Source organism: Aptenodytes forsteri, unplaced genomic scaffold (assembly GCF_000699145.1).
Source record: "Aptenodytes forsteri isolate BGI_AS27 unplaced genomic scaffold, ASM69914v1 Scaffold280, whole genome shotgun sequence".
Lineage (NCBI taxonomy): Eukaryota > Metazoa > Chordata > Aves > Sphenisciformes > Spheniscidae > Aptenodytes > Aptenodytes forsteri.
Window position 1 is genome coordinate 2,026,790 of NW_008796042.1, and position 11,142 is coordinate 2,037,931.

An 11,142-nucleotide genomic window follows, 5' to 3' on the forward strand; every position below is an offset into this window, starting at 1 on the left:
GAAAGATTAGGTATGTTTAATCTCATATTAGCAATCTCAGTACTTGCATAAAGGAGACGTTTCTCCTGCCAACCACTTACTTTCTGCTTAAGTGTTGCCATAACATCTTCCAAGTCACGTGATGGGGCAGACTGTTTCAAATACCTATCAAATTTTTTATGACTCATCAATACGTTCAGCATCTTCCGTCCATAACACCTAACACAGGAAAGAGAGAAATGAATACAGACTACTACTGTCTTTTCTCCCTTGTGAATAAACAAAGGAAAAGTGTTAATAGAATAAGCTGATATTTTAAACTCATCATGTGCAATACCTTCATGAGAAGGTATTACCTCTTCAGCAAAGAGGGATATTTACCTCCACTTGTCATCACTGCACAGTGCTGCCAGCTGAACACAAGAGGTAAGAGGAGAACACAGGGAAACAGGAAAATACAATTTCACTCTGAAATTGTGGGTATGCTTCTGTGGGATCAAAGGATCCCATGGGATGAGCGAAGCACATCTCCTGCTTTGCTGTCATGGCTTATTTGCAGTGTCTTGCTGCCATTGCACAACAATTTACCTTTCTTTAACCGGTGGAGAAGCTAGGACAAATCACCTCATGCTTACTATTTATTATTCTATACTACATGTATGCACACGGGCAGCTAGTTGCTCATGTGTTCTTGGCATCTATTAATGGGAGTTTAAATTAATAATCAAAATAAGGGTTTTTTTGGTTTGGTTTGGTTTTGCTACTATGAAACTACAGCTATCTTCAAGAGGAAATCTGGAGATCGTTCAGCCACAGACAACATTATACAAAGATTGGGAATAAAAATTTGTTCATTCCCAGGAGCAAAATGATTCAGTGGAGGAAGAATTAGATAAAGAAAGATTAGGTATGTTTAATCTCATATTAGCAATCTCAGTACTTGCATAAGTAACTTGCAGTACTTTGGCATACTAGCAAAAATTTGACTATCATAGGCAACTAAATCTGCAGAAGAGGTTTAGAAAGACTGAATACATTGGTTAAAGACAGCTGGAATTTTTCTAGGACAGTCTTAACCTTATCAGAAATAAATGTTTGGGATCCTTCAGTGATGAACAGTGGTCAACGCTTCAGCTTTGCATTGTGCACATAAGACCAAAAAATACTGTTTGACTGACTAATCTGAGTTCAGTTCATCTGAATAAGGAATCATTCAAGTCACAGGAATTTGGCAATGGTCCTTCTTGCTGGACAGCCTCATGTTACCCAGTACAGTCATTTCCCCAGGCAACATTATCCACACTGTGAAGTTAACTGTCTTAATATTTACTTTACCTTCCACTCTTTTGTGGTTTTATCATTTATAGCCAGACATCAAACATTTTTCATATTTTAGGAGGTGAATGAAGATCGTCACCTTGTGTCCTGATGACAGTCCTGAGCAAGCTTCACCACCATGCACACCAGCAGCTCGGTACTGTCACGCGTGCCCGACAGGAGCTTCTTGGCTCCTATTTGCTCCATCACGGTCAGCAGGTGTTCGGCTGCACACTTCCGCACCAGGGCGTTGCGGTGCCTGGAAACAAGAGAACAAACACTGGGGCAGAGGGAAAAGGAGGGCCAGAAGCACATGCCTCGGTCATAGCATGCTCCCTGTCATTGCTGGGGGAAGGAGGCATGTGTTCTCGCTGCAATTTTAGCCACCTGTAGAACATTTGCTCCATCACAGTCAGCAGGTGTTCGGCTGCACACTTCCGCACCAGGGCGTTGCGGTGCCTGGAAACAAGAGAACAAACACTGGGGCAGAGGGAAAAGGAGGGCCAGAAGCACATGCCTCGGTCATAGCATGCTCCCTGTCATTGCTGGGGGAAGGAGGCATGTGTTCTCGCTGCAATTTTAGCCACCTGTAGAAGATTCTATCCTCAGATAAACACAAATTTGGCATTGTACAGAGGGACTACCTGCAAGGAATAGGGAGGAATTCAATCTCCCTGGACTATCTGATACTCAATTTCTTTCCCGAAATTAACTCTGAGAAAGAGGGAAATGAAAGACAATTCATGCTGACTCATCAGAGGGCTCCCACTACACAGACAGAGCTGCAGCAGGATTGAAGCTTATTCCCCCCATTTATCTCCAAATCTGCAGACCCTTGAAAAAAAACAAATGAGGGGAAAAACCCTGTGGGGCATGAAGCTGCAGAATATCCAGCAATGCAGCCAGTTTGTTCTTTGAGGCTTGGCAAGAGGTACATTTGAATGTTTTACCCTTTTCAAAAGCTGAGGAAAGGGTAGCAGTTGTTTGAGCCAGGTTGTCCTTTCTAAAGGACTTTGAAACTATCAGGCACAGCACTAATATTTTAAGGCAGCATTTGCTTCAGCTATCCCATGGGAGTCGGCCTGTGAAGGCGCCTGTGAAGTGACTCACCATCTCAAGGCTAACATGCAGCATCAATTTGAATAGAAAGTGGAGCTCTAAGGACACAACAGTCAGACTCCTCCCGGCAGGAGCTGCACCTGCTGTGCAGGCTGTGCGGCACCCAGCGGGTTCTCCCCCACATGCTCCGTGTCCCAGCAATTAGCCTCCTTATTTCCCAAGTTAATGGCATAATGATGATGCATGGTTTTTTGCAGCGCCTCTGTGGTTAGCATGAAATATCACAGGGCACTCACTGCTGGAATTGGCATTGTCCCTCTTCCCGCAAAGCCACAAGGCTGTATCACCACCCTTTGCAGGGACTTTCGCTTCCCCATCATTCACCACATCTACGTTCTAGAGAGCGTTGACAGGTTGTGAGAACAAATAGGCTATAGTAGGGCAGAAGTAGATGACAAGAGGAAGGGAGCAAGGTTGATCCGAGAATCTAAACACCGAGTTCACAGAAGATGCAGGAGAAAGGACCCTTCCCTCCCATCATTCCCCTTCTGCCTCCTGTCCCTTCCCCCTACCCACACAATTTAAGGTGAAGGATATCACTAAGAGAAGAATGACATACTGGACTCCACTAGCCATGAGAGCAGTCATTGCTCGTGCAGGAGTCACGCTCCCCACCATGATCCCCAGGGACTGACTGGCTGCTTTCTGAATGAACTCGCTGGAGTCCCCCATCCTCTGGAGCAAGACCCGAGCAATCTCATCCACCTCGTGGTCCATGTGCTTCTTCATGGTCCTGAAGAGCTCTTCAAGAGTGCTGATTGCAAAGCGAGACACCTTCGAGCGGAGGTTGTTCACCTGGGGAAGTCATGAGGGGAAACGTAAGAATCACCTTGTAAAGAAAATCAGTTCCCCTAGACAAAAGTCCCAGGAAACAACAAGACTTCTCGCTGTGTCCAGGTGGAACATAAGAGCACAGCAAGAGCAGAAGACCCACAGAAACACACTTACTCTGATACCAACTTCTTCTCTGGCCTCAGGCCCACTTATACAATACAGTTTTAATGAGACTGCAGGCCTAAAAAATATTGTTTCACCTAGAACAAAGTGTGCTACTTAGCCCATAATGTACACTGCTTTGATTTTAGGCCCTTTTACTGATTGAAAACAAACAAACAAACAAAGTAAAGCAAGGGCTGTTTTTAAACTATAAAGGCACAATTCATAAAGACAAGATAGAGGGAAAGTAGTACTTTCCTCCTGTCCAAAAATGCAGTACTGGCAGTTTGAGCACTCAACCAGGAAACAGAAAATACGGGCTCAAGTCTACAGGCTAATTCGCAGCAGGGACTTGAGTCCATCTGCGGCTCCATCTACTCAGGAGAACCCTAGCTGTTGGACTCAAGGCACTCAAGGATCTTGGAGATCACATGCAATTACAGCTGCGATCAGTGGGGTTTTACAGCATTCGGTGCTGCTCTGGAGTGATCCCTGCTTCCAAAAGGCTCTCCCACAGGGGTAAGGAAGAAGCATCTCAGAGTCATGTGCTTCATTTGAAAGATACTTTGAAGGACAGACCAGTGGTTCTTTCTGCCAGACTTAGTTGTGCCTGTTAATAAAAATGAACAACATATGTGCTAGAAATGCTTGCAAAAGCAAAATCTGGGACTGGAGTGAAATGAAAGCTGAAAGATGTCTCTGTACGTAAGTGTGTAGAACAGAGAGGAGGAAATTTCGTCAGAAATATAAAAGTGATATAAAAATCAGATGAGCTAAGCTGAAAGGGCTTCTTCTCCTAACCTTGATCTCAGAGTGGGACAATCTGAGTCCTGCATATCTAAACAAAAAGGTTTGAAGAGTCCAACAACACAAGGGGCATTCAAACCTCCAACATCATTAAATATTGGATAGAAGGACTGATTTTCATGGAAACAAGCTAAGTCTTACTGTCTTCTGCAAGCAAAGGAAAATTTAATATATTTGGCAATCATCTAGTAAGAGTACAAGGCAGCTCGTTCAGGCCACAGACGAGTGACAAGTTGGAAATATAGGCACAGATGTTATTAAGGAGCTTAGGTTGAGACCTCTCTGTTAACTGAGAGATGAGATAATGGAGTTGAGCCCGACTGCCCTGCAAACCCCAGAGACAGGCCGCTCCAAGCACCCAGTAGCTACAGTGCAAAATTCCACTGATGCACGGAGGCAACAGATCAATGGAAAGGGCAAATTACCAAAAAGCACGCAGAAAGGAAGAAGGAGAAGACATCATCAGGGAACACTGGAAAATAAATACCTGCAGTCAATCCCCCACGATGCTCAGGAGGAGGAAGTGGGAAGAAGCTGGGAGGCAAAAGCTGCAGTGTTTAATTACAGCTTGGGCAGAGATTTGGGCTGTGGCAAATCACCTGATTAGTGTCTTGGTTTCTGCATTTGTATATTGCATTATAATGACACCTAGCTCAAAGAGGAGAGAGTCAGATGCCCTACATACCAGTAATATAGCTGTATGTACAGACAGTTCATATAGATAGGTGACAGAGCTATTAGAAAAATGAGGTCTAAAAATAGTAATGAAGGCAGACACTGAGCACACATGTAAATGAACAAGCACATATCTACTCTATGCGCCATGTACGAGGGGACACAATTAAACACAATTTTCTTACCTCGCGCCATGTACAAGGTATGTGGGACACAATTAAACACAATTTTCTTACCTCTTTGGTAACTGCCAAGGCAACATCATGAAGTCTAGAAAGAAGAATTTCTGAGTGGCAGATAGCCAGGCGTCTGACGCTGAAGAGTCCCTTTGCCTTCTGCTGCCTGAAAGGCAATTACCAAAAAGATTGATTTTTCTCACCACCCAAGAACTAGGCAGCACCCTCTAAAATTACCAGGGTGTGGGCTCAGACAAAAAAAGGGAAGTGCTTCTCATACAACACTTAATTAAATCATGGAACTCATTGCCACAGGATGCTGCGGCAGTCAAAAGCGTACATAAGTCCAAAAGGCAAATAGATGGCTTCAGAGTGGATGGGTTAATTTGTGGCCATTAAACAGCCTTTCTGAAATCCCTGGCACACAAAGTCCCTATGTCGCTGCTTCCTAGAAGCTGGGAGGCTGTGCCGTGTTTCTGTTTCTTGCACCCTCCCTGTACCCTGTCCCTGAGATACAGTCCCATCTGGCTGTTACTGGGGTATTTTCCCTCTTCACCATCCCCAAAGGGAAGTTCAGGAGTGAGAGTCTGCACTGCCACTTCATAGCTGAGTTTGCACTCTGCAATCTAGTTATTCCCCTCCTCCCCCTCCCCCCCCCCAAAAAAAAAAAAAAAAAAAAAAACAAAAGATTCCACACCTGGGCAAGAACAGCCAAAATGCTGGATCTTCCAGAAAACCCCTACTTGAAATAACACCCACAACAGCAACATATTATTTAAAAGTAGTAAAGCCCCGCCTCTTTCAGCACTTTCTTTATGAAGGACCTGAGCTACATGAAGGCACTTGATGCAGTCATTGGTTCACCAGGGCTGCAGGGCAGGACTGGGGACCCGTCCCCACTGGGGTCTCAGAGTGTAACCTGGACCCCCCACACCTGCAGCAGCTCTCTGCACCTCACAGGGCACCAAACAGGAACAGGGAAGAGAAAGGGGAGAGGGGCAAAACAAAGCAGTCACACAAGGAGATGCATCATGGAAGATTTTTCATGGTTATCCCAGTGTGAACAGAGCCCTAGTGAGTGTATGCTGACCCAGAAATCAAAAAGACGACCAATATTACCTGAAATTTGTGGAGTCTCCTCCTGTCTGTGTCTAATTTCAGGACACACTGTGATTATCAACAAAACATCTTTGGCCCATATTAAGCAGTGAGGAGGAAAAAATTTCATTCTGAAAGTGCAAGATTCTTAAAGGATTTTTTTTTCTTTTTCCTTGCCTTCTGCCATGAGCCCTTCAGGAGAAATGACAGGCTAAGCAACTCTGCACCACGTCTCAGTCCATTCCTCAGAAATAGGAACTCCCTGTAGGCACGCCTGGGACTCACATGCAGGAGGTCACAGGGAGGCCCTGTCTCCTGCTGCTGCCAGCAGCAGGACCAGAGATAAATCCTTACTCAGTCCCACCTGGGCCAGTGACCTGAGGCCCCAAAACTATAAACTCAAGACCACTTCCATCCTGCTTCTGGCTTCAGCCAGCAAATCATCTTGTTCCACAACTTTCTCTCTTCCATGGAAATTTCATTTGCAGCTACATGGAGCAGAAGGCAAAGCTAGGAAACAGCATTGACCTGCTGCAGCTGTAGCACCGCTACGGACCAAGGCAAATAAAAGCCTGCTCTCACATCTTCATACTATGACTGCTTTGGAGTGGTTTTAGTAGTTCCCTTGGACATCTGGGCTGTCTGGGCTCAGAGGCACTAGAAAAAAAATGTTTCTAACTTACCTTTACACTGAGAGGGAAAAAGAGTGAACAGGGGGCTTTCTTACCAGTCATCACTGCTGAGCCATGTGAGCACGTTGAGCAGCGCCTGCTGTGGCTGAGGGAAGGGTCTGGCTTCCTGGGTGTCCCCACACTCTAAGTCCATAGCAATGTATGGCAGGCAGTTCACTGTAAGGAGAGGGCCATGTGAGCACGTTGAGCAGCACCTGCTGTGGCTGAGGGAAGGGTCTGGCTTCCCAGGTGTCCACACGCTCGAAGTCCATAGCAATGGCTGGCAGTGAGTTCACTGTAAGGAGAGGGTCAGACACTAGCATCGGATGCCTCGGGGCAAGGCACCCTGCCACCGAGAAGAGTGCAACCCAGTCTCCCAGCCAAGATTACATATGGGTGCAAACTGGCATTGGTTCAGAGACTTCCCTGCTGTCTGGCTCATTGCTTTCCCCAGCACCCAACCATCTCCCAGTCACCCCAGCTGGGCACCAGCTCCTCGTGTAAACCTGAAAATTGCACACACAGAGACAGGCCCCAAGACCGTATAGGTACCACAGCCAGCTTGCAGATTCATAGTGCCACAGAGCTCACGCTCACTGGGAGCCAGTGCCGCCCAGCAGGACTTGTTACCCCAGGATTAAGCTCCTGAGATGTGCACATACCTCCCTGTATCACTTCCCTGTTACCTGGAGCACTGGGGACAGAGGCACCCTGTAACTTTCCGAGGAAACACTTCCAGCTGCCCCCAGTGAGCACCAAGCCTGAACAACTGAGTCCTGCTGGGCTCAGGCAAATCCCCAAGGAGCAACCACCAGGGAACAGTGATACCTGACTCTCTAAATCTGACAGTGCCTCTGTTTCCATTTACTTCAAATATTCTAGACAGCAGGCAGCTGAGTGCACATACATTTTAGCATACTATTGGGAAAGTAGTAGTTTATGGATTTTGCTATTTTCCAAGCATTATGAATATTTACTATTTCAGAGGTACCCACTGGCTGTATTTCGAAGACGCTGAAGTGAAATTTATTTGACATCAAATGTACTTGTTTGCAAACTGTGCAATGCCTAAGCTTTCTCTTGTGGAAAAATGCAATTTCTAGTCTAGATATTTGTGACAAAAAAGCCTTCCAAATGTGAACTGAGAATAAAAATATGTAAATATAGATACAAATTCTTGGAAAACACACTCTCTTGATGATAAATATACAAGGTATAAGAAAATTCAGATGATAAATGCATTTGTTGTGAAACCTATTTGTCATCAAAAGCACCATAGGTCAAAAATTTCATGTCTTGCACTCAAAAGCTCATTTTCTAAAGTGTAGATGAAAACATCTGAGCTGTCTAAAGTATTGAGTATAAATATTGCAGAGAATCTAGATGAACTGTTATGGACTCTGTAGGGTTTTTATACTACCTTGCACGTTCTACAAAGTATGGAGGATGGAAGAACTATAAAATCAAAAATATGCAGATGGGGACTAATTTGGATGTCACCGATATCACTGTCACTGGCACCAGCGATGTCACTGCACGAGTATGTACATATACACCTCTATATTCGATATGAACGGAGAGTCACGTCAGGCTAGTTCTGGTCAATTTTGAAAATTGGAGTAGCATCACTAGAAAAGAGCATTCAAAGTATCATTCCTACCTCCCTTTTTCTTAACTCGTGCTGTTCAGGATCATAGCACAAGGTAGGCTACCCACAAAGGAGAGACGAGAATCACTATGGACTCACTCTCTGCTGTATATTTATTGCAGGTAGCTAACAGCCTGGGACCACCAGTCAGCCTCTCCTGCATGTCATCTGCTACACACAGCCACAGTATTTGGCTGGGGTGACAGAAGAGGTACTGCTTGTTCCCAGTTTGCATTGCAGGTGGTGGGATGAGAGAGGCTAGAAGCTGTTAAGCACTTCTAGGTGCAATAGCATGATTGTACCAAGTCACTAATTTCCATGCAGAGACAACCCTTGCTGCGATAGTAGAAAAGCTGGCTGGAGAGCCAGACAGCAGCACAGGCAGAGGGCCAAGACGGTGAGTAGCTAATTGATCATGGTGGTACACATATGTGCACAGTGAGCACACCCTGCCAGACTGCACCAGGGCTCAGCCCTGCAGTTACAGCTGCCTCCTGGCACCAGTGTTATATCTTGGCCTATCGGTACGTGCAAAAGCTAGAGCTTAAGGCTTTACCACTACTTTATTCAGCTCAGCTTTCCAATGGATCTGTAAGCACCAACTGCTCCAGTATCACCAGGCTGGAGTGGATCCAAAGCAGATTTGCTCTCAATCCTCAGGACAGGCTTTGGACCCAAGATCCTACCTGTGGTTGGGGAATGAGGCACTCTGTGAGTGGGCTCACCTGAGGACTTGCGCGGGAAGCTGCCACCCTGGCTGACGACGGGGATGCTGGGCAGTGAGGGCCTGTTGACCTGCTTCCTCAAGGCAGTACCAGCTCTCGCTCTGCATGCATTGCTCATACTGGGGGGAATGGAAACTGCGCCATTGATAGGCGGTAGGCCAAAGCCTGCAGAGACCAAAAAGGACCTTGTAAGTGGAGAGTGCTGGACAGGGTGGCTATGGGCTTGGAAAGGGCTAGAAATCTTGCTGGAGCTGGGTAACATCCCTTTGTTGTCCCAGGCAATTCCAAGCATAACAGTTGCACACTAACATGGGACAGTGATCACAGAATCATAGAATAGTTTGGGCTGGAAGGAACCTTTAAAGGTCATCTAGTCCAACCCCCCTGCAATGAGCAGGGACATCTTCAACTAGACCAGGTTGCTCAGAGCCCCATCCAACCTGACCTTGAATGTTTCCAGGGATGGGGCACACCTAACTTCTCTGGTCAACCTGTTCCAGTGTTTCACCACCCTCAACGTCAAAAATTTCTTCCTTATATCTAGCCTAAATCTACCCTCTTTTAGTTTAAAACTGAATGCAGTGATGCTTTCCCTAAGAAATGAGGAAAACTCAGTACTGCTTTTCTTTTGCTTTCCTGTTTCAGAGGCTGGATAGGGAAGTTACATTTCTGGGGCTCCCACCTCAGCACTCCTCACCAGCACTTCACAAAATAATAGCAAGAAAAAGAGCAGATAACCTTGTCCGATGCCCTTGGGCTGAGTGCTGACTCTTAAGTTCCCTGCCGCTGCACTCATGGTAGCGTGTGCAAGCAGTACAATCAGAGCCCGTCAGCTGCAATTAAGTCAGTAACACTGCTTGCTCATGTGGGTAAAACATAAGCACTGGCGAAGGGCTCCAGCATGGCTCCGCAATGCAAGCTACTCAGCAGGGAGCGGTGTGAGCAGGATAATCTGTCCTATCATGTGAGCAATCTCTTTTGTGTTTTAATTGGAAATAGTTTAATTTTGTTTCTTCCAGGTTGCACCTTGGTTGAAGAGCATTCTTGTGGACTCACCCATTTACCTTTCCTGGAGGCTACTCTCAGTTAGAGAGTCTGAAGCCCCACTGTAGTTTGCAAGACAGAATTATCTGTCTTGCAGATAATAAAGTCTGAAAGACTTTATAGGAGAAGGGGGGAAGGTGATATTCTGTGACTGACTCAGTGTGGGCCACGGGCAAGACACATCATGCCTCTGTATTTGTCTTCGGAAAACGGAAATAAATCCTATTCAAACTTCCACATGGATACAAATGTAACAGTCTCCCAGTCTGATTTCATAGATATTTGGAACACTATGCAAATAGCAAGCAAGTGAACAAAAAGGCCCACAATTATAGCACCCACTTACTTTCTTCAGCTGCATCCCCAGGGTCAACACTCTGTGTAGGGAGCTGCAAGGACCATTCCTTTTCTCTCTCTTTCTCCCTCCCTCTACGCAAAAGCTCCATCTGTTTCATTCGCTTTTGTTGTATTTTCTTCTGAGCTGACTTGGACAAGGTAACATGGATCTAGTTGCAATGGAAATATGTCATGGAGCATAAAGAGAGATACACAAACCAAACGCACCACCTCATCAGGAACACAGTGGTAGAGTGTCATTGTCTTTAATCCAGCTCCATATACATCCCAGTAGTTTCAGAAGAATTCCTCCTTTCCTCACCTTGGCATACAATTACACCCAGTGATGTATAACACTTCATTGCCATAACCTTCCACTGGTCCAAGATACTGTTTCTCAATCTATGTCAGGAAGCCCTGCTTGAACCAAGAGAGTCATAGGAGTGCTCCAAGATGTATGAAGAGCTCACATTACCAGTGAACAGGCAGTTCAGTTCCTACAGGCCAGGTTGGGGGAATAAAAACCATCTCCATGTGACGGTGTGCTCCCCCGCCCAACCTGACCTTTATCTCCTGTAACCCTACCTAAGTGAGAACTACCAGGGGCAGTC

At 45.8% G+C, this 11,142-nt stretch overlaps 1 protein-coding gene across 1 annotated transcript in view; it reads right to left on the reverse strand.

The window, feature by feature from the left end:
* The window catches only part of FAM179A (family with sequence similarity 179 member A), a 30,709-nt gene that overhangs the window by 10,113 nt on the left and 9,454 nt on the right, over positions 1 to 11,142 (reverse strand). The window contains exons 8-14 of the mRNA XM_019473717.1: positions 10,542 to 10,701; positions 9,152 to 9,316; positions 6,835 to 6,955; positions 5,070 to 5,175; positions 2,975 to 3,210; positions 1,397 to 1,555; positions 59 to 198 (exon numbers count right to left, since the gene is read on the reverse strand). Coding sequence (XP_019329262.1) covers positions 59 to 198; positions 1,397 to 1,555; positions 2,975 to 3,210; positions 5,070 to 5,175; positions 6,835 to 6,955; positions 9,152 to 9,316; positions 10,542 to 10,701 — 1,087 coding nt within the window. The remainder of the gene's footprint in view (positions 1 to 58; positions 199 to 1,396; positions 1,556 to 2,974; positions 3,211 to 5,069; positions 5,176 to 6,834; positions 6,956 to 9,151; positions 9,317 to 10,541; positions 10,702 to 11,142) is intronic.